The sequence below is a fragment of the Oncorhynchus nerka genome, linkage group LG1, assembly GCF_034236695.1.
Source record: "Oncorhynchus nerka isolate Pitt River linkage group LG1, Oner_Uvic_2.0, whole genome shotgun sequence".
Taxonomy (NCBI): Eukaryota; Metazoa; Chordata; class Actinopteri; order Salmoniformes; family Salmonidae; genus Oncorhynchus; species Oncorhynchus nerka.
In genome coordinates this window covers 48,194,701-48,219,666 of record NC_088396.1, presented here as the reverse complement: position 1 = coordinate 48,219,666, position 24,966 = coordinate 48,194,701, and the positions used below count along the sequence as shown (strand labels likewise).

The following is a 24,966-nucleotide window of genomic DNA, read 5'->3' as shown; positions in this document are numbered from 1 at the left end:
AGAACTCCTTACCCACAGGTGCATTTCTTAGGTGTTCAGACAGATGTGTGTTCCAAGCAGCTTTATAGTGTGAAACTCATTCACTCAATAAATACCTTTGAGGGAAGGCAGCCCTATCAGTTAATGAAAATAAAGGTTGCACTATGGGATATTTCACACTGTAAAACAAAATAAAACACAACCAATTAGGATGAAGAAGGATTCTAAAAAAACAGCTGACATACAGGGCGGCAGGGTGGTTAGAGCATCGGACTAGTAACCGAAAGGTTGCAAGTTCAAATCCCCGAGCTGACAAGGTACAAATCTGACATTCTGCCCCTGAACAAGGCAGTTAACCCACTGTTCCTAGACCGTCATTGAAAATAAGAATTAGTTCTTAACTGACTTGCCTAGTTAAATAAAGGTTACAAAAAAATATATATATAAAAAAATACTCTGAACCTAATTCAATATTTCCATAATTACACAGGACCCTTCCTAATATGACAGCGAGAAAGATACAGGTATGCCGGCACTAGCAGGTATTCTATGGGAATGAGGTAAATACTGTAGATACTATGACATGTTTAACATCACTGAGTGGATTTGTGTGGACTGATGGGTTTTGATACGGTTGTCTGCTCAGAAGCTGGTTCCCATGGACTACACATACAGTGTCTGTAGATTGTCTGAAGTCCCTCCCCCTTTTTCCAGCTACTCGTAGGGAGTGTTCTAAGCAGTATGCGTGGATCATATTAGTTTGAGTGATAAGGAACCTGTCTGATATTTGTGTCTCGTTGTTTTCAGTGAGATGAGTCATCTAGAGTTGTGTCCCAATCTGTGTCTCTAAAGGGAAATCATATCTTAAATTCACAGATTTTGTCAGAACTTCTCTACATTTCATGAACAGCACAGCAGAAGGAGAGGTCTAGCTACAGTATGGGGTCTCTACTGTGAACACATTGACCCTATGATTCACATGAAGTACTGTAGAACCTACTGGTCAGGATGGTCCTGCGTTTATACTGCTCCTCCACCCCACCCTGCTTCTTCCCCGACACGGTGAAGGGCATCTCGAAGTCAAAGCGCCGGATGTTGTGGCTCTTCTCAAAGTCCGTCTTCCGGTCCATCAGCTCCTTCTCTTCCAGGAACGGAGTTACGTGGGTCACCTGGATGTAGGCGTACTTAGAGTCCAGATCTTTAGGGTTGATCTGGATGGGACGCATAACATCAAGGACCAATCAGAACCATGGAAACCCAAAATAAATGGTAAAATACTAAGAGTAAAGTTCGACTCTTACCCTCCCAGAGTCCTGAATCATCTTGACATTCTCCGGGCCGAACTTGTCAGAGTAGAGCTTGAGTAGCCTCTGAGATATCTCTGACAGTGGGGTGAATTTGGGTTCTTTGTAGATGTACTCCTTACCATCTTCATCCTCAAAGAATCCCTAGGAGGAAGCCAACATTACACACTATGGTTATAGTACATACAGTACTAGAGAGGGTTAGGGTTAGAGAATAGGGTTAGGGGTTAGGGTTAGGGGTTAGGGGTTAGGGTTAGAGAATAGAGTTAGGGGTTAGGGGTTAGGGGTTAGGGTTAGAGAATAGGGTTAGGGGTTAGGGGTAGAGAATAGGGTTAGGGGTTAGGGTTAGAGAATAGGGTTAGGGGTAGAGAATAGGGTTAGGGGTTAGGGGTAGAGAATACGGTTAGGGGTAGAGAATAGGGTTAGGGGTAGAGAATAGGGTTAGGGGTTAGGGTTAGAGAATACGGTTAGGGTTAGGGGTTAGGGGTTAGGGTTAGAGAATAGGGTTAGGGGTAGAGAATAGGGTTAGGGGTAGAGAATATGGTTAGGGGTTAGGGGTAGAGAATAGGTTAGGGGTTAGGGTTAGGGGTAGAGAATAGGGTTAGGGGTTAGGGTTAGAGAATAGGGTTAGGGGTTAGGGTTAGATAATAGGGTTAGGGGTTAGGGTTAGAGAATAGGGTTAGGGGTTAGGGGTAGAGAATAGGGTTAGGGGTTAGGGGTAGAGAATAGGGTTAGGGGTTAGGGTAGAGAATAGGGTTAGGGGTAGAGAATAGGGTTAGGGGTTAGGGGTAGATAATAGGGTTAGGGGTTAGGGTAGATAATAGGGTTAGGGGTTAGGGAGAGAATAGGGTTAGGGGTTAGGGGTAGAGAATAGGGTTAGGGTAGAGAATAGGGTTAGGGGTTAGGGGTTAGGGGTAGAGAATAGGGTTAGGGGTTAGGGTTAGGGTTAGAGAATACGGTTAGGGGTTAGGGGTTAGGGGTTAGGGTTAGAGAATAGGGTTAGGGGTAGAGAATAGGGTTAGGGGTAGAGAATATGGTTAGGGGTTAGGGGTAGAGAATAGGGTTAGGGGTTAGGGGTTAGGGGTAGAGAATAGGGTTAGGGTTAGGGTTAGAGAATAGGGTTAGGGGTTAGGGTTAGAGAATAGGGTTAGGAGTTAGGGTTAGAGAATAGGGTTAGGGTTAGGGTTAGAGAATAGGGTTAGGGGTTAGGGGTAGAGAATAGGGTTAGGGGTTAGGGGTAGAGAATAGGGTTAGGGGTAGAGAATAGGGTTAGGGGTTAGGGGTAGATAATAGGGTTAGGGGTTAGGGGTAGATAATAGGGTTAGGGGTTAGGAGAGAATAGGGTTAGGGGTTAGGGGTAGAGAATAGGGTTAGGGGTAGAGAATAGGGTTAGGGGTTAGGGGTTAGGGGTAGAGAATAGGGTTAGGGGTTAGGGGTTAGGGGTAGAGAATAGGGTTAGGGTTAGAGAATAGGGTTAGGGGTAGAGAATAGGGTTAGGGGTAGAGAATAGGGTTAGGGGTAGAGAATAGGGTTAGGGGTTAGGGTTAGAGAATAGGGTTAGGGGTAGAGAATAGGGTTAGGGGTTAGGGTTAGAGAATGGGGTTAGGGGTTAGGGGTTAGGGTTAGAGAATAGGGTTAGGTGTTAGGGGTAGAGAATAGGGTTAGGGGTAGAGAATAGGGTTAGGGGTTAGGGTTAGAGAATAGGGTTAGGGGTAGAGAATAGGGTTAGGGGTAGAGAATAGGGTTAGGGTTAGAGAATAGGGTTAGGGGTAGAGAATAGGGTTAGGGGTAGAGAATAGGGTTAGGGGTAGAGAATAGGGTTAGGGGTTAGGGGTAGAGAATAGGTTAGGGGTTAGGGGTAGAGAATAGGGTTAGGGGTTAGGGTTAGAGAATAGGGTTAGGGTTAGGGTTAGGGGTAGAGAATAGGGTTAGGGGTTAGGGGTAGAGAATAGGGTTAGGGGTTAGGGGTAGAGAATAGGGTTAGGGTTAGAGAATAGGGTTAGGGGTAGAGAATAGGGTTAGGGGTTAGGGGTAGAGAATAGGGTTAGGGGTAGAGAATAGGGTTAGGGGTTAGGGGTAGAGAATAGGGTTAGGGGTTAGGGGTAGAGAATAGGGTTAGGGTTAGAGAATAGGGTTAGGGGTAGAGAATAGGGTTAGGGGTAGAGAATAGGGTTAGGGGTTAGGGGTAGAGAATAGGGTTAGGGGTAGATAATAGGGTTAGGGTTAGGGGTAGAGAATAGGGTTACGGGTTAGGGGTAGAGAATAGGGTTAGGGGTTAGGGTTAGAGAATAGGGTTAGGGGTTAGGGTTAGAGAATAGGGTTAGGGGTTAGGGTTAGAGAATAGGGTTAGGGGTAGAGAATAGGGTTAGGGGTAGAGAATCGGGTTAGGGGTTAGGGGTAGAGAATAGGGTTAGGGGTTAGGGGTTAGGGGTTGGGGTTAGGGGTAGGGGTTAGGGGTTGGGGTTAGGGGTAGGGGTTAGGGTTAGGGTTAGGGGTTAGGGGTTGGGGTTAGGGTTAGAGAATAGGAAAACAACATGAAAACACAAATGTGAAGGTATTCAGGTAACAAAGACATCAAAAGTAGTATGAACACCTAAAACAATGAGCACAACAACACAAGTGAAGAGCTAAGGCACTATAATCCTGAACCCAAGAGCAAGAAATATTCCCAAAATACATATTCCCAAAAGCACAGAAACAAACAACAGAACTGGTCTAGGAACAGTGCTATGGGACTAATAAATAGGATGAATGCAGAGGATGGAATTTCACTCCATCAAAGGGTCTACATTATTTATACCCCCCAAAAACGACAATAAAAATGACCTTAACATTGTAGATGAATGGGGTAGTAGCCACCAGCTAGATGACTGGAAACATGTACCCAGTAAGACATGAAATCCTACCCTTAAACCTTGACTAATATAGCCTCTTGTTGTCAGGGCAACACTGAGCCAGGCAGTAGTAGAGGGTGCTGAGATGGATAAGATAAGCTAGGAGGAGGTAACGAAGCGGTGATGGACACATACCAGTAATACCACTGACTACTAACCCAGACCACAATCATAAGCCTTAAGCTTCAATGCAGTGCATTCACCCGATTCACCACTTTCTCATTCATTTACCTCAGTCTCAGAGTCAGTAAACTGGTACTGCTACGGAGTGGTAAGGTAGAGCAACAGAAAACAAAATCATAGTTATTCCAACACCACCCAGGCTACAACTATAGCAGATAAGCATTCACACCATAACACCACATACAGAAAGAACACAGTCAGTCAGAAGGAACACGGTTCTGGGAAGGTTATCCACTCCAACAAAGCAAACTGTCAAAAGCAACTAGTTAACACACTGAAAGACGAGGAAGAACCAGGTGTAAGAAGACTTAGATGAAAGCAGATTTAAGCAGCACACTAGTGGCTGAAACATGTCATGGATTAAAGCAGCATCACGCTGAAACATGTCATGGATTAAAGCAGCATCACGCTGAAACATGTCATGGATTAAAGCAGCATCACGCTGAAACATGTCATGGATTAAAGCAGCATCACACTGAAACATGTCATGGATTAAAGCAGCATCACGCTGAAACATGTCATGGATTAAAGCAGCATCACGCTGAAACATGTCATGGATTAAAGCAGCATCACGCTGAAACATGTCATGGATTAAAGCAGCATCACACTGAAACATGTCATGGATTAAAGCAGCATCACGCTGAAACATGTCATGGATTAAAGCAGCATCACACTGAAACATGTCATGGATTAAAGCAGCATCACGCTGAAACATGTCATGGATTAAAGCAGCATCACGCTGAAACATGTCATGGATTAAAGCAGCATCACGCTGAAACATGTCATGGATTAAAGCAGCATCAGACTAGTGGCTGAAACATGTCATGGATTAAAGCAGCATCACACTAGTGGCTGAAACATGTCATGGATTAAAGCAGCATCAGACTAGTGGCTGAAACATGTCATGGATTAAAGTAGCATCACACTCGTGGCTGAAACATGTCATGGATTAAAGCAGCGTCACACTAGTGACTGAAACATGTCATGGATTAAAGTAGCATCACACTAGTGGCTGAAACATGTCATGGATTAAAGCAGCATCACACTAGTGGCTGAAACATGTCATGGATTAAAGCAGCATCACAGTGAAACATGTCATGGATTAAAGCAGCATCACGCTGAAACATGTCATGGATTAAAGCAGCATCACACTGAAACATGTCATGGATTAAAGCAGCATCACGCTGAAACATGTCATGGATTAAAGCAGCATCATGCTGAAACATGTCATGGATTAAAGCAGCATCACGCTGAAACATGTCATGGATTAAAGCAGCATCAGACTAGTGGCTGAAACATGTCATGGATTAAAGCAGCATCACACTAGTGGCTGAAACATGTCATGGATTAAAGTAGCATCACACTAGTGGCTGAAACATGTCATGGATTAAAGCAGCATCAGAATAGTGGCTGAAACATGTCATGGATTAAAGCAGCATCAGACTAGTGGCTGAAACATGTCATGGATTAAAGTAGCATCACACTCGTGGCTGAAACATGTCATGGATTAAAGCAGCGTCACACTAGTGACTGAAACATGTCATGGATTAAAGTAGCATCACACTAGTGGCTGAAACATGTCATGGATTAAAGTAGCATCAGACTAGTGGCTGAAACATGTCATGGATTAAAGTAGCATCACACTCGTGGCTGAAACATGTCATGGATTAAAGCAGCGTCACACTAGTGACTGAAACATGTCATGGATTAAAGTAGCATCACACTAGTGGCTGAAACATGTCATGGATTAAAGTAGCATCACACTAGTGGCTGAAACATGTCATGGATTACAGCAGCAGCACCTCACACAGATTTAGGCTGCTCAGGAAAGTGAGCAGAGCCGACTGCAGAACTTACCGCTGCCTTTAAAGAGGATGAAAAGCATGAAAAAAAGGCATTAGAATGAGTAATAAAAGACCACGTGATCTGATCATGCTTTTATCAATCAAAAAGCTTCCAGCAGCTCCCATGATCAAATCAAGATGTTCACCGTTTTGATATAGGGCACTTGGAGATGTGTTCTAAATCAATTTTGCAATTTATGTCTGAATTCATCTTTAAAAAAATACAAAAAATATAATGTCTACAATATCTAATACCTGTATAACGTACTGGAAAGAGCAAAGCAATAGTATAATGGGAAAAGGGAAACAACTTGTTTGATCTCCAATGCATTGTTTTTTTGTTGTACGACAGCCTACCATCAGATGTCAATCATTATCTTACCTGGCCAAAGAAAGCCACTCTGAAGTAGGTTCCCAGCAGCCTCTTGCCCGTGTGCATGACCTCTGTCACTTTGATGTAGGCACGATGGAGGGTGTCATACAGGTGAGACAGTTTCTATGGAAATGAGAAACACACAAACACATTGATAAGAATCTGTGTCTTTATCCATGTTTGGGAGCCTTGAGACATTATCGTTGGGCACCATCACATAGACAGTGACATCAGCGGGAGTTGAGCTCCATGACATAGATAGTGACATCAGAAGGAGTTGAGCCCCATGACATAGACAGTGACATCAGAGACAGTTGAGCCCCATGACATAGAGAGTGACATCAGCGGGAGTTGGGCCCCATGACATAGAGAGTGACATCAGCGGGATTTGAGCCCCATGACATAGAGAGTGACATCAGCGGGATTTGAGCCCCATGACATAGAGAGTGACATCAGAGGCAGTTGGGCCCCATGACATAGACGGTGACATCAGCGGGAGTTGAGCCCCATGACATAGAGAGTGACATCAGCGGGAGTTGAGCCCCATGACATAGACGGTGACATCAGAGGCCCTGCAATATGCAACTTTTCAGGGGAGTCAGGAACCAATACATGCAGTCAGTCAGGAAAGCAAAGGCCAGCTTTTTCAAACAGAAATGTGCATCCTGTAGCTCTAACTCCAAAAAGTTTTGGGACACTGTAAAGTCCATGGAGAATAAGAGCACCTCCTCTCAGTTGCCCACTACACTGAGGCTAAGAAACACTGTCACCACCGATAAATATTAATCTAAATACTTATTTTCCACCATAATTTGCAAATAAATTCATTAAAAATCCTACAATGTGATTTTCTGGATTTTTTTTTCTCATTTTGTCTGTCATAGTTGAAGTGTACATATGATGAAAATTACAGGCCTCTCCCATCTTTTTAAGTGGGAGAACTTGCACAATTGGTGGCTGACTAAATACTGTTTTGCCCCAATGTATACCACCCACCACTGCGACCTGTATGCTCTATTCGGCTGGCCCTCACTACATATTTGTCGCCAAACCCACTGGCTCCAGGTCATTTATAAGTCTATGCTAGGTAAAGCTCTGCCTTATCTCACCTCACTGGTCACGATAACAACACCCACCCGTAGCACACGTTCCAGCAGGTATATCTCACTGGTCATCCCCAAAGCCAACACCTCTTTTGGCCGCCTTTCCTTCCAGTTCTCTGCTGCCAATGACTGGAACGAACTGCAAAAATCGCTGAAGCTGGAGACTTATATTTCCCCCACTAACTTTAAACATCAGCTATCTGAGCAGCTAACCGATCAATGCAGCTATACATAGCCAATCTGTAAATTGCCCATCCAAACTACCTACCTCATCCCCATTTTGTTTTTATTTAGTTTTCTGCTCTTTTGCACACTAGTATTTCTACTTGCACATCACCATCTGCTCATCTATCACTTCAGTGTTAATTTGCTAAATTGTAATTACTTCGCTACTATGGCCTATTTATTGCCTTACCTCCTCACGCCATTTGCACACACTGTGTATAGACTCTTTTTTTATATTGAGTTAATGACTGTATGCTTGTTTATTCCATGTGTAACTCTGTGTTGTTGTTTGTGTCACACTGCTTTGCTTTATCTTGGCAAGGTCGCAGTTGTAAATGAGAACTTGTTCTCAACTAGCTTACCTGGTTAAATAAAGGTGCATTTTTTATTTATTTAAATGACATAGCGAGTGACATCAGAGGGTGTTGAGCCCCATGATATAGACAGTGACATCAGATAGAGTTGAGCCCCAGGACATAGCGAGTGACATCAGAGGGAGTTGAGCCCAATGATACAGACAATGACATCAGATAGAGTTGAGCCCCATGACATAGAGAGTGACATCAGAGGGAGTTGATCCCAATGATATAGACAATGACATCAGATAGAGTTGAGCCCCATGACATAAAGAGTGACATCAGAGGGAGTTGAGCCCAATGATACAGACAATGACATCAGATAGAGTTGAGCCCCAGGACATGGAGAGTGAGATCAGAGGCTGCAGGTCTGCTGCTGTACCTCAAAATCCCTCCCCTGTTCGTAGATGGGGATGATGAGCTTGTAGACGTCTGAGATGAGCTCATAGCGCTCAGCCTTCCACAGGCCATCAGCACACTCTTCCAACAGCTCCATCAGGACATCCTGTATGGGAGAGAGGGACAGATAAAACACTGCTGTCATACCGTGTCCATGCGAAGATGATCTGGCTATGGATGACACACACACCATGGCTTCATTTCAAAGCTTTTAGGAAGGTTAGTGCAAAAGTACTGGAAGAGTTATGAATACTAAATACCTAATTGTCCTTGATGCAACACAAGCTAGTGTCCTTGATGCAACACAAGCTAGTGTCCTTGATGCAACACAAGCTAGTGTCCTTGATGCAACACAAGCTAGTGTCCGTGATGCAACACAAGCTAGTGTCCTTGATGCAACACAAGCTAGTGTCCTTGATGCAACACAAGCTAGTGTCCTTGATGCAACACAAGATAGTGTCCTTGATGCAACACAAGCTAGTGTCCTTGATGCAACACAAGCTAGTGTCCTTGATGCAACACAACATGAAGAGTTGTATAACTCCTCTGACATTGTGTATAATGAGGATATGGGTGAACAAGAGATGAAAATGGGATTTAAAAGCGCATGTGTTCCACATGGCCTCTTAAAAGCTATTGAGCTGATAAGCTATGCTGTGCCATTTAGTTGTACTAAATTCAAGCAATAATTTGATTGGTTGGAATTGGTTACATGTTGTTCTGTGAGCGTTTTTTGCTTTACACGTTGTTGGATAGTGTGGAGCAGAGCTGATTCACTGATAACCAGGCATCTACCTTGTAGAGATGTTATCTCCATGAGACTGAAAACTCCACAATTTCAAATCAAATTGTATTTGTCACATGCGTTGAATACAACAGGTGTAGACTCTACTTACAAGACCTGAAATTCTTACTTACAAGCCCTTAACCAACAATGCAGTTTTAAGAAAAATACCCCCCAAAAAAGAAATAAAAGTACCAAATAATTAGTAATGAATAAATAATTAAAGAGCAGCAGTAAAATAACAATAGCAAGGCTATATACAGGTGGTACCGGTACAGAGTCAATGTGCAGGCTATATACAGGAGGTACCGGTACAGAGTCAATGTGCAGGCTATATACAGGAGGTACCGGTACAGAGTCAATGTGCAGGCTATATACAGGGGGTACCGGTACAGAGTCAAAGTGGAGGCTATATACAGGAGGTACCGGTACAGAGTCAATGTGCAGGCTATATACAGGGGGTACCGGTACAGAGTCAATGTGCAGGCTATATACAGGGGGTACCGGTACAGAGTCAAAGTGGAGGCTATATACAGGAGGTACCGGTACAGAGTCAATGTGCAGGCTATATACAGAGGGTACCGGTACAGAGTCAATGTGCAGGCTATATACAGGGGGTACCGGTACAGAGTCAATGTGGAGGCTATATACAGGGGGTACCGGTACAGAGTCAATGTGGAGGCTATATACAGGGGGTACCGGTACAGAGTCCATGTGGAGGCTATATACAGGGGGTACCGGTACATAGTCAATGTGGAGGCTATATACAGGGCTCCGGGCAGCCGAGCGGAAATGGAGGAAAACTCGCCTCCCTGCGGACCTGGCATCCTTTCACTCCCTCCTCTCTACATTTTCCTCTTCTCTCTCTGCTGCTAAAGCCACTTTCTACCACTCTAAATTCCAAGCATCTGCTTCTAACCCTAGGAAGCTCTTTGCCACCTTCTCCTCCCTCCTGAATCCTCCTCCCCCTCCTCCCTCTCTGCAGATGACTTCGTCAACCATTTTGAAAAGAAGGTTGACGACATCCGATCCTCGTTTGCTAAGTCAAACGACACCGCTGGTTCTGCTCACACTGCCCTACCCTGTGCTCTGACCTCTTTCTCCCCTCTCTCTCCAGATGAAATCTCTCGTCTTGTGACGGCCGGCCGCCCAACAACCTGTCCGCTTGACCCTATCCCCTCCTCTCTTCTCCAGACCATTTCCGGAGACCTTCTCCCTTACCTCACCTCGCTCATCAACTCATCCCTGACCGCTGGCTACGTCCCTTCCGTCTTCAAGAGAGCGAGAGTTGCACCCCTTCTGAAAAAACCTACAGACCAGTATCCCTTCTTTCTTTTCTCTCCAAAACTCTTGAACGTGCCGTCCTTGGCCAGCTCTCCCGCTATCTCTCTCAGAATGACCTTCTTGATCCATATCAGTCAGGTTTCAAGACTAGTCATTCAACTGAGACTGCTCTTCTCTGTATCACGGAGGCGCTCCGCACTGCTAAAGCTAACTCTCTCTCCTCTGCTCTCATCCTTCTAGACCTATCGGCTGCCTTCGATACTGTGAACCATCAGATCCTCCTCTCCACCCTCTCCGAGTTGGGCATCTCCGGCGCGGCCCACGCTTGGATTGCGTCCTACCTGACAGGTCGCTCCTACCAGGTGGCGTGGCGAGAATCCGTCTCCACACCACGTGCTCTCACCACTGGTGTCCCCCAGGGCTCTGTTCTAGGCCCTCTCCTATTCTCGCTATACACCAAGTCACTTGGCTCTGTCATAACCTCACATGGTCTCTCCTATCATTGCTATGCAGACGACACACAATTAATCTTCTCCTTTCCCCCTTCTGATGACCAGGTGGCGAATCGCATCTCTGCATGTCTGGCAGACATATCAGTGTGGATGACGGATCACCACCTCAAGCTGAACCTCGGCAAGACGGAGCTGCTCTTCCTCCCGGGGAAGGACTGCCCGTTCCATGATCTCGCCATCACGGTTGACAACTCCATTGTGTCCTCCTCCCAGAGCGTTAAGAACCTTGGCTTGATCCTGGACAACACCCTGTCGTTCTCAACTAACATCAAGGCGGTGGCCCGTTCCTGTAGGTTCATGCTCTACAACATCCGCAGAGTACGACCCTGCCTCACACAGGAAGCGGCGCAGGTCCTAATCCAGGCACTTGTCATCTCCCGTCTGGATTACTGCAACTCGCTGTTGGCTGGGCTCCCTGCCTGTGCCATTAAACCCCTACAGCTCATCCAGAACGCCGCAGCCCGTCTGGTGTTCAACCTTCCCAAGTTCTCTCACGTCACCCCGCTTCTCCGCTCTCTCCACTGGCTTCCAGTTGAAGCTCGCATCCGCTACAAGACCATGGTGCTTGCCTACGGAGCTGCGAGGGGAACGGCACCTCAGTACCTCCAGACTCTGATCAGGCCCTACACCCAAACAAGGGCACTGCGTTCATCCACCTCTGGCCTGCTCGCCTCCCTACCACTGAGGAAGTACAGTTCCCGCTCAGCCCAGTCAAAACTGTTCGCTGCTCTGGCCCCCCAATGGTGGAACAAACTCCCTCACGACGCCAGGACAGCGGAGTCAATCACCACCTTCCGGAGACACCTGAAACCCCACCTCTTTAAGGAATACCTAGGATAGGATAAAGTAATCCCTCTCACCCCCCTTAAAAGATTTAAATGCACTACTGTTCCACTGGATGTCATAAGGTGAATGCACCAATTTGTAAGTCGCTCTGGATAAGAGCGTCTGCTAAATGACTTAAATGTAAATGTAAAATGTTAAATGTATATACAGGGGGTACCGGTACAGAGTCAATGTGGAGGCTATATACAGGGGGTACCGGTACAGAGTCAATGTGGAGGCTATATACAGGGGGTACCGGTACAGAGTCAATGTGGAGGCTATATACAGGGGGTACCGGTACAGAGTCAATGTGGAGGCTATATACAGGGGGTACCGGTACAGAGTCAATGTGGAGGCTATATACAGGGGGTATCGGTACAGAGTCAATGTGGAGGCTATATACAGGGGGTACCAGTACAGAGTCAATGTGGAGGCTATATACAGGGGGTACCGGTACAGAGTCAATGTGGAGGCTATATACAGGGGGTATCGGTACAGAGTCAATGTGGAGGCTATATACAGGGGGTACCGGTACAGAGTCAATGTGCCGGGGGCACCAGCCAGTCGAGGCAATATGTACACGCAGTTAAAGTGACTATGCATAGATAATAAACAGAGAGTAGCGGCAGCGCTAAAGAGGGGGGGGGGCAATGTAAATAGGGGGGCAATATAAATAGGGGGGCAATGTAAATAGGGGGTGGGGGGCAATGTAAATAATCTGGGAAGCCCTTTGATTAGCGGTTCAGGAGTGCTGGAGAGAAGCCAAGGAGATAAACTGAGCATAAAATAAGCTAATCCTGCTAAGGATTTATAGTATTTTCCCTGTAAAAAAACAAATTATTGGGCAATGTTTAGATGACCCCTTTAGAAACGGAACCATTTTTACCACATTCTTGCCTGAGTATACCTTTTATACCTCTCATGCCGAAGACGAGCGGTAGTAGTGGTGTGCAGATATGGGTGGGCGTCTATTTGAATAAATCCATTGGGAATATACGCCATTGTTTAGGCAGGTCCTAAGAAGCATTATAGGACAAATAGAAACAAGGCAAGCCACCTTTCATCTCTGTTCTAACTTCAATCCACTTCGTTAGGGAGCAGGCGTTGGGTCTTACATTCATCATGATCCCCATAGAAAATAATAGCAATCCTATTGTCAGAAGCATGTGAGTCTCCTGTTCATATTTCACAACCTCCGCAGGCTTTTGGAGATGTCTATATACGATCGAGTAAAATAATAGGCCTGCACTTGATTTAGACTACATCATAGCATGCTAAATGTTTACGATCAGTGATAGATGAACACTTAATTTAGACTACATCATAGCATGCTAAATGTTTATGATCAGTGATAGATGAACACTTAATTTAGACTACATTATAGCATGCTAAATGATTATGTTCAGTGAGAGATGAGCAAACGAATAGATGAGATACCATCTCCACTTATTTGCCCAGACAGAAACCAATTAAACCAAGTAGCCTATAAAGACAGAGATTCAGTGAAACAAAACCACACTGATTGGTTATCAGACAAGTCAGTGAAGTCACAGGATTTTGGTAGGGAGTAGGCCTATTGGCTACTCAGTGACTGTGAGTGAAAAGCTAAATAATCCACTTGTTAAACTACATAACATAGCAAAATGTTTTTATAAATGAGTCAACTAGACACAGTGGGGACCTGTCATTCAGGGCAGGTGGGGCAGAGCACCATTATTTGACTGAATAAAGCTGCATACAAGCATGATCTCTTTATTGCTTTCTTGAGTACTGCAGCTTCAAAATGCAGGTGTTTCAGCCCAGCTCAGTGCTTCCTGTGGTGGAGGGGCAGCCAGCGGAAAATCCTCTTTAGTTGCGCCGTGATTGGCTCAGTGTTCTGTCACTCATGAGGACACTATGTCACCGCAGAATCTACAGGGAAAGTTAGGCAGTTCAAGCCCCCTGGGGGCTGCCATAAATTTACATTAGAAGTGCCCATCCAAGAAAGCTCAAGGTCATTGGCCACAGATAAAATGATGTCAAATCACGTTATATCTACCGTAGTTTTTATTGGACTGATCATGTCAACATTTTAGCTAGCAAGCTAGACAAGCAGTAATCATGAATCAAGTTGATAATCTACTGGAAAATCCTGTTCAATCCTTGTCATATGAAGAGAAATTATAGATCAAACGTATCGGTGCTCATCAGTCATTGGACATAAACATTACACAACAAGTCGGAAATCGCAAATTCAACAATGAGTGGTTTGGAAGGAATCAGTGGCTAACTGCAAGCGTTGCGAAGCAATCACTAGCCTGCTATTGAGTGGAGTGGGTGTGTGGTCCAAGTCTGGGTTTAAGGATCTCACATAAACATTCAACATCATTGGCCAGAAAAGGTTGAATACATTGGCCATGCTGTCAAAACAGCATGACTTCTGCTGCGTTGAAAACAACTGGAAACTCAGACCTGGGAAATCTCAGACTTCAGTGAGTTCAAGACAACTGTGTAATCTGAAAAAACTAGCTCCGACTGGGAAAATATATTTTGAAAGGTCGTCCAACTCGGAATTCCAAGTCGGGAACTCAGGTCTCTTTCTAGAGCTCCGACTTGAAGATCACTGACGTCATGATTCAACCATGTTTTTTTCTGAGTTCCCAATTGTCTTGAAAGCACCATAAATCCAGAGAATGCCAGACATTGATGACAAAGTCTGATGACAAAATTTGCCCAGAAGAAGGACCGCCGCGCCACCTTCCTGTTCAAGTGAGCACAGTCCAAAAACGTATTGTATGTTGCTGCATAAATGATGTAATGTGGCAGGGAGATATGTATACTGTAGCTAAGAAAGTAATACTAAGTGTATGTTGTGTAGTAAGCTGTTAGTAGCCCATGTGCCTCACCCTAATAATTTGGTCCCTTTCCCCCTCTCAACTTGGCCTACTGTTCTGATTTGGTGGTGCACATGTAGCCTATAACCTGTTTTAGAGAAATGTAATCATCAAATATTGTAAGAGCTTCATTGTCTGCTTATATGCCCCCTTTATTTATCCTACAATTTTGACTTGGTGTACAGGGAGATTAAGAACTGCCCATGACCTGAATTCTGTCGCTGTACATTTCAAAAGTGCAAAACAAATAGTGATATTGACTATGTTCTTCCTAGCTCGCTCATTAATATCTTAAGCCTCTTATCCGCTCCTTGTCCCCTTATGCCATAGTTTGTACATCTCAATTGTCAGTAGAAACCACATTTGTTTAAGCAAGTCTGCCATATCAGCTATGTTTTTTTTAAAGGCAGTAAATGAGGCTGAATGAACTGTTTCGCTGCCAGACAAGGCTCCGCTGATAGCCAGGTGTAGCAGTAGTAAGGTGTTGGGACAGCTTTATGTTGGCCCTAACAGTTTGTGGGCACTGTTTGTCACCGTTATAGTGCAATTAATGTATTGTTTAGTGTTTTGTTATTTAGTGGCTTTGCTGGCATGCATCTAAAAACATTTTTTTGAGTTTGCTCCACCAAGATTTACATTCTGAAATCACCACTGAACATGGCTAAGAATAGGTTTATCAGCATAGAGTGCACCACATCATCCCATGGAATCCGTCAAGGCTGCACACAGCAGAAATATCACAGCGATATTCTAGTATCTACACACCACCTTCTACAGTCAAACAAAATATACCTTTTATAGGCTCATGTGCAGTATCATGCTTATGAGATGGTGTGTACTGTATGTGTGGGACTGCAATAATGAGATGGTGTGTACTGTGTGTGTGGGACTGCAATAATGAGATGGTGTGTACTGTGTGTGTGGGACTGCAATAATGAGATGGTGTGTACTGTGTGTGTGGGACTGCAATAATGAGATGGTGTGTACTGTATGTGTGGGACTGCAATAATGAGATGGTGTGTACTGTATGTGTGGGACTGCAATAATGAGATGATATGTACTGTATGTGTGGGACTGCAATAATGAGATGGGGTGTACTGTATGTGTGTGTGTGTGTGTGTGTGTGTGTATGTGTGTGTGTGTGTGTCCGTTTCAGAGTGTTTCGAGAGTCGAGCGAGAGTCGTTCACAGCAGTCGGAGTCGACTCCAAAGGTCCTGGAGTCATGCACCGCTGAAGAGAAGTGACATGCCCTGCAGAGTTTAGAACCGGCAGGAGGATGGTTAATGGGCGCTGCCTAGCAACCATCAAGAGTTTAGAACCGGCAGGAGGATGGTTAATGGGCACTGCCTAGCAACCATCAAGAGTTTAGAACCGGCAGGAGGATGGTTAATGGGCACTGCCTAGCAACCATCAAGAGTTTAGAACCGGCAGGAGGATGGTTAATGGGCACTGCCTAGCAACCATCAAGAGTTTAGAACCGGCAGGAGGATGGTTAATGGGCACTGCCTAGCAACCATCAAGAGTTTAGAACCGGCAGGAGGATGGTTAATTGGCGCTGCCTAGCAACCATCAAGAGTTTAGAACCGGCAGGAGGATGGTAAATGGGCGCTGCCTAGCAACCATCAAGAGTTTAGAACCGGCAGGAGGATGGTTAATGGGCGCTGCCTAGCAACCATCAAGAGTTTAGAACCGGCAGGAGGATGGTTAATGGGCGCTGCCTAGCAACCATCAAGAGTTTAGAACCGGCAGGAGGATGGTTAATGGGCGCTGCCTAGCAACCATCAAGAGTTTAGAACCGGCAGGAGGATGGTTAATGGGCACTGCCTAGCAACCATCAAGAGTTTTAAGATAGTAGTGCGTGCCAATGCCGCCTCAGCATTATGGCTACGTTTCATACTAGGCCGTAGACAGAACTTTGACTAAATGATTACTAGGTTGTTAGGTGGAAATAAAAGTTTTGGCTTTGATACTGGCAATACCTTTCAGATATAAAGAAAAGGTGGTGGTATGATAAAGTTGGTGGTATGATAAAGTTGGTGGTATGATAAAGTTGGGGGTATGATAAAGTTGGCGGTATGATAAAATTGGTGGTATGATAAAGTTGGCGGTATGATGAAGTTGGCGGTATGATAAAGTTGGGGGTGTGATAAAGTTGGTGGTATGATAAAGTTGGCGGTATGATAAAGTTGGCGGTATGATAAAGTTGGTGGTATGATAAAGTTGGTGGTATGATAAAGTTGGTGGTATGATAAAGTTGGTGGTATGATAAAGTTGGGGGTATGATAAAGTTGGCGGTATGATAAAGTTGGTGGTATGATAAAGTTGGTGGTATGATAAAGTTGGTGGTATGATAAAGTTGGCAGAAAAACGTCTTAGTGTGAAATGGATATAAGACATGTGAATGCCCGCCCAAAAAGGAACAAGCACCAAAACTCATTAGTTGACCTAGCAGCTGGCTTTTAGTCTCTCACCTCGTTGAAGTGGACATCCTGCATGCCCACATCCTCCATCATGGATACCTCCTCATCAATGTTGGGGGTGACCACTCGGAAGGCTGAGCAGCCCTGCTTGAACATGCCTACGGACCGTTAAAGGAGACGGGGACCATCATCAATAAACCAAATAGAAAGATGTTTTCTTATTTCTGTGGCCTATTAGACAGGTTCTACATTAAGGGGAAAATATGATTTCACTCAGAACATTCTGTCATGTACAAACAGGCAAAAGGTCAACGTTTGAGAACTGCTCTCTCATATAGTGTGCTATGATTGGACCTGCTGAGGTGATTAACCCTCTGGTGTTAAGAAGTAAAGAACACGTGTGAACCAACACTGAAACACAGATTACATAACCAAATCACAAATTTGGGATTGCCTGTATCAAGCGTTAGAGTGCTGATTTAGGATCAGTTTTGCCTCTTTAGATCACATTGAATAAGAACAAATGGACAGGGAGAACCTGATTCTAGATCAGCACTCCTACTCTGAGACACAAGAACGACAGATTACATAGAAATATGTGCAATATGCACAGTATAGTATTGGACTACGTATTAATAACAAAACAAACAACTACCAATCATTTCATTAAAATCACATCGCGCGCTGACCATTTAATTAACCCCTTGTGATGTCTGTGAAAAAAGAGAAAATGGCACCACCAAGTGGCAATAATGAGCAACATACTGCACCTTTCCTCCGGAGATACTCGGCCACCAGTGCTGCCACGTGCACATAACACATGGCTGCCTGTGAACAACAGAGAACATCACAGATACATCAGTACGTTTGACTAGCCAGTCACATGACTTGAATTCATCATATTACATAATCACACTCCATATAGAGATTCTACCATAATCCACTCCTTAAATAACTACACCTCAAAATAACACGCATCCCTCTGGCATAGGCCCATCCTCTTATACTTATACACTGTGACCCCTAGCCTGACCCCTAGCCTGGTGCCGATCTCGGGACAGGTCTCTATTCTTCACACTTTGACCCCTAGCCTGGTGCCGATCTCGGGACAAGTCTCCATTCTTCACACTCTGACCCCTAGCCTGGTACAGGTCTCCATTCTTCCCACTCTGACCACTAGCCTGGCACAGACCTCGGACAGGTCTCCATTCTTCACACTCTGACCCCTAGCCTGGTACAGACCTCGGACAGGTCTCCATTCTTCACACTCTGACCCCTAGCCTGGTACAGGTCTCCATTCTTCACACTCTGACCACTAGCCTGGTACAGACCTCGGACAGTTCACCATTCTTCACACTCTGACCCCTAGCCTGGTACAGACCTCGGACAGGTCACCATTCTTCACACTCTGACCACTAGCCTGGTACAGACCTTGGACAGGTCTCTATTCTTCACACTCTGAATCTTAGCCTGGTACAGGTCTCCATTCTTCACACTCTGACCACTAGCCTGGTACAGACCTGGTACAGGTCTCCATTCTTCACACTCTGACCCCTAGCCTGGTACAGACCTCGGACAGGTCACCATTCTTCACACTCTGACCCCTAGCCTGGTACAGACCTCGGACAGGTCACCATTCTTCACACTCTGACCACTAGCCTGGTACAGACCTCGGACAGGTCTCCATTCTTCACACTCTGACCACTAGCCTGGTACAGACCTCGGACAGGTCACCATTCTTCACACTCTGACCCCTAGCCTGGTACAGACCTCGGACAGGTCACCATTCTTCACACTCTGACCAATAGCCTGGTACAGACCTCAGACAGGTCACCATTCTTCACACTCTGACCCCTAGCCTGGTACAGACCTCGGACAGGTCTCCATTCGTCACACTGTGTCCCCTAGCCTGGTACAGACCTCGGACAGGTCTCCATTCGTCACACTCTGTCCCCTAGCCTGGTACAGACTTCGGACAGGTCTCCATTCTTCACACTCTGACCCCTAGCCTGGTACAGACCTCGGACAGGTCTCCATTCTTCACACTCTGACCACTAGCCTGGTACAGACCTCGGACAGGTCACCATTCTTCACACTCTGACCCCTAGCCTGGTACAGACCTCGGACAAGTCACCATTCTTCACACTCTGACCACTAGCCTGGTACAGACCTCGGACAGGTCACCATTCTTCACACTCTGACCACTAGCCTGGTACAGACCTCGGACAGGTCACCATTCTTCACACTCTGACCCCTAGCCTGGTACAGACCTCGGACAAGTCACCATTCTTCACACTCTGACCACTAGCCTGGTACAGACCTCGGACAGGTCTCCATTCTTCACATGGATGCGGGCCATGCTGTCCAGCCAGGTCTTGCGGAGCTCGGGCGTGCTGGCGTAGGACTTGGCTAGGCTGTACTGCAGATCCACCAGCATCTCCGGGTCCCTCTCATGCTCCTTCATCTGAGCCGTGGCCATCAGGACCGTCCGGATCCGCTTGGTCAGGTCCTTCACATCTGACGGGAAGGCTGTGTTCTGTACAGGACAATAAACAGGAAGAGTAAAGACCAGATTATTAATGTGGTCCAATGGTAACATGGAGTTTCAATGAGAATAGAGCATCCATCGGGTTCTGACCTTGATTGTCTTGTCACCGTTGGCACAGTTGTTGATGATGGACAGGGACTGCTGGAAGCGGGTTCCTCCGATACCGATGACATCAGCAATCAGCTGACTGACGGCGATCACCACCTGAGCGAGATGGCGGAAGTTGCACACGTCAATAACAAACTACTCCCATAACCATCACGTCAATAACAAACTACTCCCATAACCATCACGTCAATAACACACTACTCCCATAACCATCACGTCTATAACACACTACTCCCATAACCATCACGTCTATAACACACTACTCCCATAACCATCAGGTCAATAACACACTACTCCCATAACCATCACGTCAATAACACACTACTCCCATAACCATCACGTCAATAACAAACTACTCCCATAAGCATCAGGTCAATAACACACTACTCCCATAACCATCACGTCAATAACACACTACTCCCATAACCATCACGTCAATAACACACTACTCCCCTAACCATCAAGTCATAAACACACTACACCCCTAACCATCACGTCATAAACACACTACTCCCATAACCATCACGTCTATAACACACTACTCCCATAACCATCACGTCTATAACACACTACTCCCATAACCATCACGTCTATAACACACTACTCCCATAACCATCACGTCATAAACACACTACCCCCTAACCATCACGTCTATAACACACTACTCCCATAACCATCACGTCAATAAAAATGACTCCCATAACCATCACGTCTATAACACACTACTCCCTTAACCATCACGTCATAAACACACTACTCCCATAACCATCACGTCAATAACAAACTACTCCCATAACCATCACGTCAATAACAAACTACTCCCATAACCATCACGTCATAAACACACTACTCCCATAACCATCACGTCATAAACACACTACTCCCCTAATCATCACGTCATAAACACACCACTCCCATAACCATCACGTCATAAACACACTATTCCCCTAAGCATCACGTCTATAACACACTACTCCCATAACCATCACGTCAATAACAAACTACTCCCATAACCATCACGTCTATAACACACTACTCCCATAACCATCACGTCATAAACACACTACTCCCCTAACCATCACGTCTATAACACACTACTCCCATAACCATCACGTCATAAACACACTACTCCCCTAACCATCACGTCTATAACACACTACTCCCATAACCATCACGTCAATAACAAACTACTCCCATAACCATCACGTCAATAACAAACTTCTCCCATAACCATCACGTCAATAACACACTACTCCCATAACCATCACGTCAATAACAAACTACTCCCATAACCATCACGTCAATAACAAACTACTCCCATAACCATCACGTCAATAACACACTACTCCCATAACCATCACGTCAATAACACACTACTCCCATAACCATCACGTCTATAACACACTACTCCCATAACCATCAGACAAACCACTCTTTAGGAGAGTTCCATAGACTGTTCTTCTACATAGAGACGTTCTGAGGAGACAAATGGATCAGCATGTAGAGGGTAACCCCCCCCCTCATCTCTCTCTCTCTCTCGCACTCTCTCTCCCTCTTTCTCACCTGTAGGTGAGTGCGGACGAAGGACTTGCGTCCTGTGTAGTCAAAGTTACTCTTCATGAGGAAGTAGAGGAGGTGGGCGGCGTCGCTGCGGATGGAGCTCAGCTTCGAGTTACAGCACTTCAGGATCTCGTAGCAGAACGAAGCACACATGTCCGCTCGGCCCTCGAAGAAGGTGCAGGGGAACTGGAAACAGACACACAGTGATGATTAGATAGTCGGCACGGTTAAGAGAGGGAGAGAAAAACACTTGACTACTGTGAACTGTTAAGAACCAATGGCCTCCTCACCTTGTAGATGAAGGTGCGCAGCGAGGTGAAGACCTGCTTGAGGGCTGTCTCTGATTGGTTGATTTGTAGGAAGCAGAGGTGCACCTCAAACACCTTCTTCATGAGCGGGTTGTGGCCATGGTCCGAACAGAGCTGGGTCTGACAACATACGAGGACAGACAGTTAGCAACTTCAAAAGCCAGAGATTGACACTAACAGAAAACATCAAGTAAGAAGTAGAAAAAGGATGAAATATCAAATGAAATCACCAACAACATAGATCAAATGCATGTATGTAGACAAGCAGGAGGGGGTTCTTGTCAATGATTGGTAAAGGCAAAGCTGAAGAGGGAGTTTCAAGTTTATTAGATAACATAATCACATAACAAACAAGGAAGGTGGTGCGTTTTACATGTTGAGGATCACTTATTATAGCAGTTAGGAGTGTACCTTGAATCCCATGATGAAGATGCTGAGAGTGTCCAGCACGGTGAGGCAGACCTCCGTGGCGATGTTAGCCTCCAAAACCGATTGGTTCAGCACGTCAGCATCAGAGTGGCTATAGGCTGCAGAGGACACACACCACACTGCTGGAGCTCTCTCACATCACCCCTACAATACACTCCTGTACTGCTCTGGTTGCATCTCAAACGGCACCCTAATCTCTATTTAGTGCACTACTTTTTTTTTACCAGGGCGCATAGGGCTTTGGTCAAAAGTAGTGCACCATATAGGGAATAGGCTGCCATTTGGGATGACTCTGAGTCAGGGCTGCATAGATGCCCAATTCTGAGTAATCATTACAATACAGTCTGAAAGAATAGCTATTATTAGTATCAAGGCAAAAAAAAAAAAACTGCTTAAGAGGAGGAAATAATATTCAGTTGAGTTGAAAACAAACGCATTTAACTTCAGAGGTTTGAATACAATGAAATGAGTTACGAAGGGAACAGAAATGAACATGTCAGATGGAACAGAGGGTTTAAAAGGGCTCATTCTCAGCTAAAATGGCATGCTCTTAATTCAACCAGATGAACAGAGCTAATAGTCTGTAAGCTGCCTGTCGTTGACCTGATACATTCTTACCATGGTCTACAGATATTCCAAGAACACTTGAAATCTTTCTTACACTGAAAACACAAAGAAATTCACTTCATTAAAAGGGAATCAAGTAAGATACTTGCTATAGAGCTGAATCTCTTTTGCTTTTGGTGAAGTCAATACAACGGTTACAGCAGTGAACTTGGTCCTGATTAAAACCATCCCTTCAACACATATCCCGTGACGACTGGATATGTGTTGACCCCCGAGGGGTCATATACTTTCTAGGATAAAACCCTTCACTTTTGTTCACTCAAAACCACCACATCCATGGATAAATGGCTCAGGAACAGCTGACTTTGGACTTGGGTGTGGCACACATGATGATGATGATGGTGATGATGAGGTGACTGGCTACAGAGGGAGGGGCCCATGGTTAAGAGGCGGGTGATTGGGGACACTTACTGTGGTTAAAAGTGTATGAGTTATCCAGGCTGTTGAGTTGCTGTAAGCGGGCATGCATCATTCCCGCCCTGTTACGGGACACAGGCAAAGTCTGAGACTTCCGCTCATGTGCTGTTATGGGTCCCACCCCTTCCTGGCTCCTGATGAGGAAACAGGAAACTGTTAGACAACTGGCCCACTACCAGCAGGACCAGGGTTAGTCAAGCAGGTTAGAATGGATATCACACATACCAGGGCCAGGGTTAGTCTAGCAGGTTAGAATGGATATTTACACATACCTAACTATTCTATTGATCATAAAATAGAAGGAAATACTGTATAGCCTGGTAGCCAGATCAGTTCCTGTTTAAGGTTGTCTGAATCATAAACTGTCTCCCAGGCTAGAAATAGGGCCAAAGAGACAATAAAACCCATAGGAATGTCTGCTTTAGGTTTGTTAGGAGCATTTTGAGGCTAATTTGACACACAACTATTCTTTCTACACTGGGTGTACAAAACATTAGGAACACCTTCCTAATATTGAGTTGCACCCCCTTTTGCCCTCAGAACAGTCTCAATTCGTCGGGTCCATGGACTCTACAAGGTGTCGAAAGCGTTCCACAGGGATGCTGGTCCATGTTGACTCCAATGCTTCCCACAGTTGTCAAGTTGTCTGGAATTCCTTTAGGTGGTGGATCATTCTTGATACACACAGGAAACTGTTGAGCGTGAAAAACACAGCAGCGTTGCCGTTCTTGACACAAACCGGTGCGCCTGGCACCTACTACCATACCCTGTTCAAAGACAGTTAAATATTTTGTCTTGCCAATTTACCCTCTGAATGACACACATACACAATCCATGTCTCAATTGCCACAAGGCTTAAAAATTCTCCTTTAACCTGTCTCCTCCACTTCATCTACACTGATATGAAGTGGATTTAACAAGTGACATCAATAAGGGATCATAGCTTTCACCTGAACAGTCAATGTCATGGAAAGAGCAAGTGTTCTTAATGTTTTGTGCATTCAGTTTATTTCTGATCATATATACAATCTTGATTCAGTGTTGATAAGTCCGGTTGTGAGGTGATATCCGGAGAAGCAGACATTACTAGAGCAGCACTATAGCAGTTAGTAGCAGCAGAAGCCAACTCATGCACGTGACTATGAAAGAGACACAGTAGACGGTGAAGCTCACGGCAGGTTATAGTTGTGTGGTGCAATTACATGGCCAATCAAAGTGGTGTGGCGTTATAAAACGGCCAATCAGAAAAGAGAGAAGAAAACATGCTTTTAGTATAGGAGAGTTAATTCCATTTGTAGTCTTACCCAAGCAGGAGGGGGCAGGAGCCATGTTTGTTTAATTTACTATATTAAACTTGCCAGCATTAAAGTAAACAGATAAACAGACAGTGGTGATGGTCAGAGAGATCGGAGAGCCATCAGGACAGAGCTCTCACAGAGAAAGTGTGTGCCAGAGTCCAGTCCAAAGGTAAATATGAGCGTACTGGGTGGTGTGTGGTATATATTCTGTCGTGTTTGAGGGCCTTTACTTTACACACAACGGTAATACAACTCAACAAACCAAGCCACACACGGGTAATATTTTAGACCTATCACTAACGACATCAAGCAA

The 24,966-nt window shown here is 45.1% G+C and overlaps 1 protein-coding gene across 10 annotated transcripts in view; it reads right to left on the bottom strand.

The window, feature by feature from the left end:
• The window catches only part of LOC115124084 (dedicator of cytokinesis protein 9-like), a 229,148-nt gene that overhangs the window by 20,116 nt on the left and 184,066 nt on the right, over positions 1–24,966 (bottom strand). For 5 of the 10 annotated variants that reach the window (XM_065019375.1, XM_065019385.1, XM_065019368.1 and 2 more), the window contains exons 38-50: positions 23,350–23,489; positions 22,294–22,409; positions 21,865–22,002; positions 21,578–21,760; positions 19,997–20,110; positions 19,679–19,894; positions 18,129–18,186; positions 17,410–17,516; positions 8,644–8,766; positions 6,587–6,700; positions 4,409–4,438; positions 1,281–1,427; positions 980–1,190 (exon numbers count right to left, since the gene is read on the bottom strand). In XM_065019375.1, coding sequence (XP_064875447.1) covers positions 980–1,190; positions 1,281–1,427; positions 4,409–4,438; positions 6,587–6,700; positions 8,644–8,766; positions 17,410–17,516; positions 18,129–18,186; positions 19,679–19,894; positions 19,997–20,110; positions 21,578–21,760; positions 21,865–22,002; positions 22,294–22,409; positions 23,350–23,489 — 1,697 coding nt within the window. The remainder of the gene's footprint in view (positions 1–979; positions 1,191–1,280; positions 1,428–4,408; positions 4,439–6,586; positions 6,701–8,643; positions 8,767–17,409; positions 17,517–18,128; positions 18,187–19,678; positions 19,895–19,996; positions 20,111–21,577; positions 21,761–21,864; positions 22,003–22,293; positions 22,410–23,349; positions 23,490–24,966) is intronic. The other 5 variants (XM_065019381.1, XM_065019372.1, XM_065019374.1 and 2 more) reach the window with 2 other exon arrangements.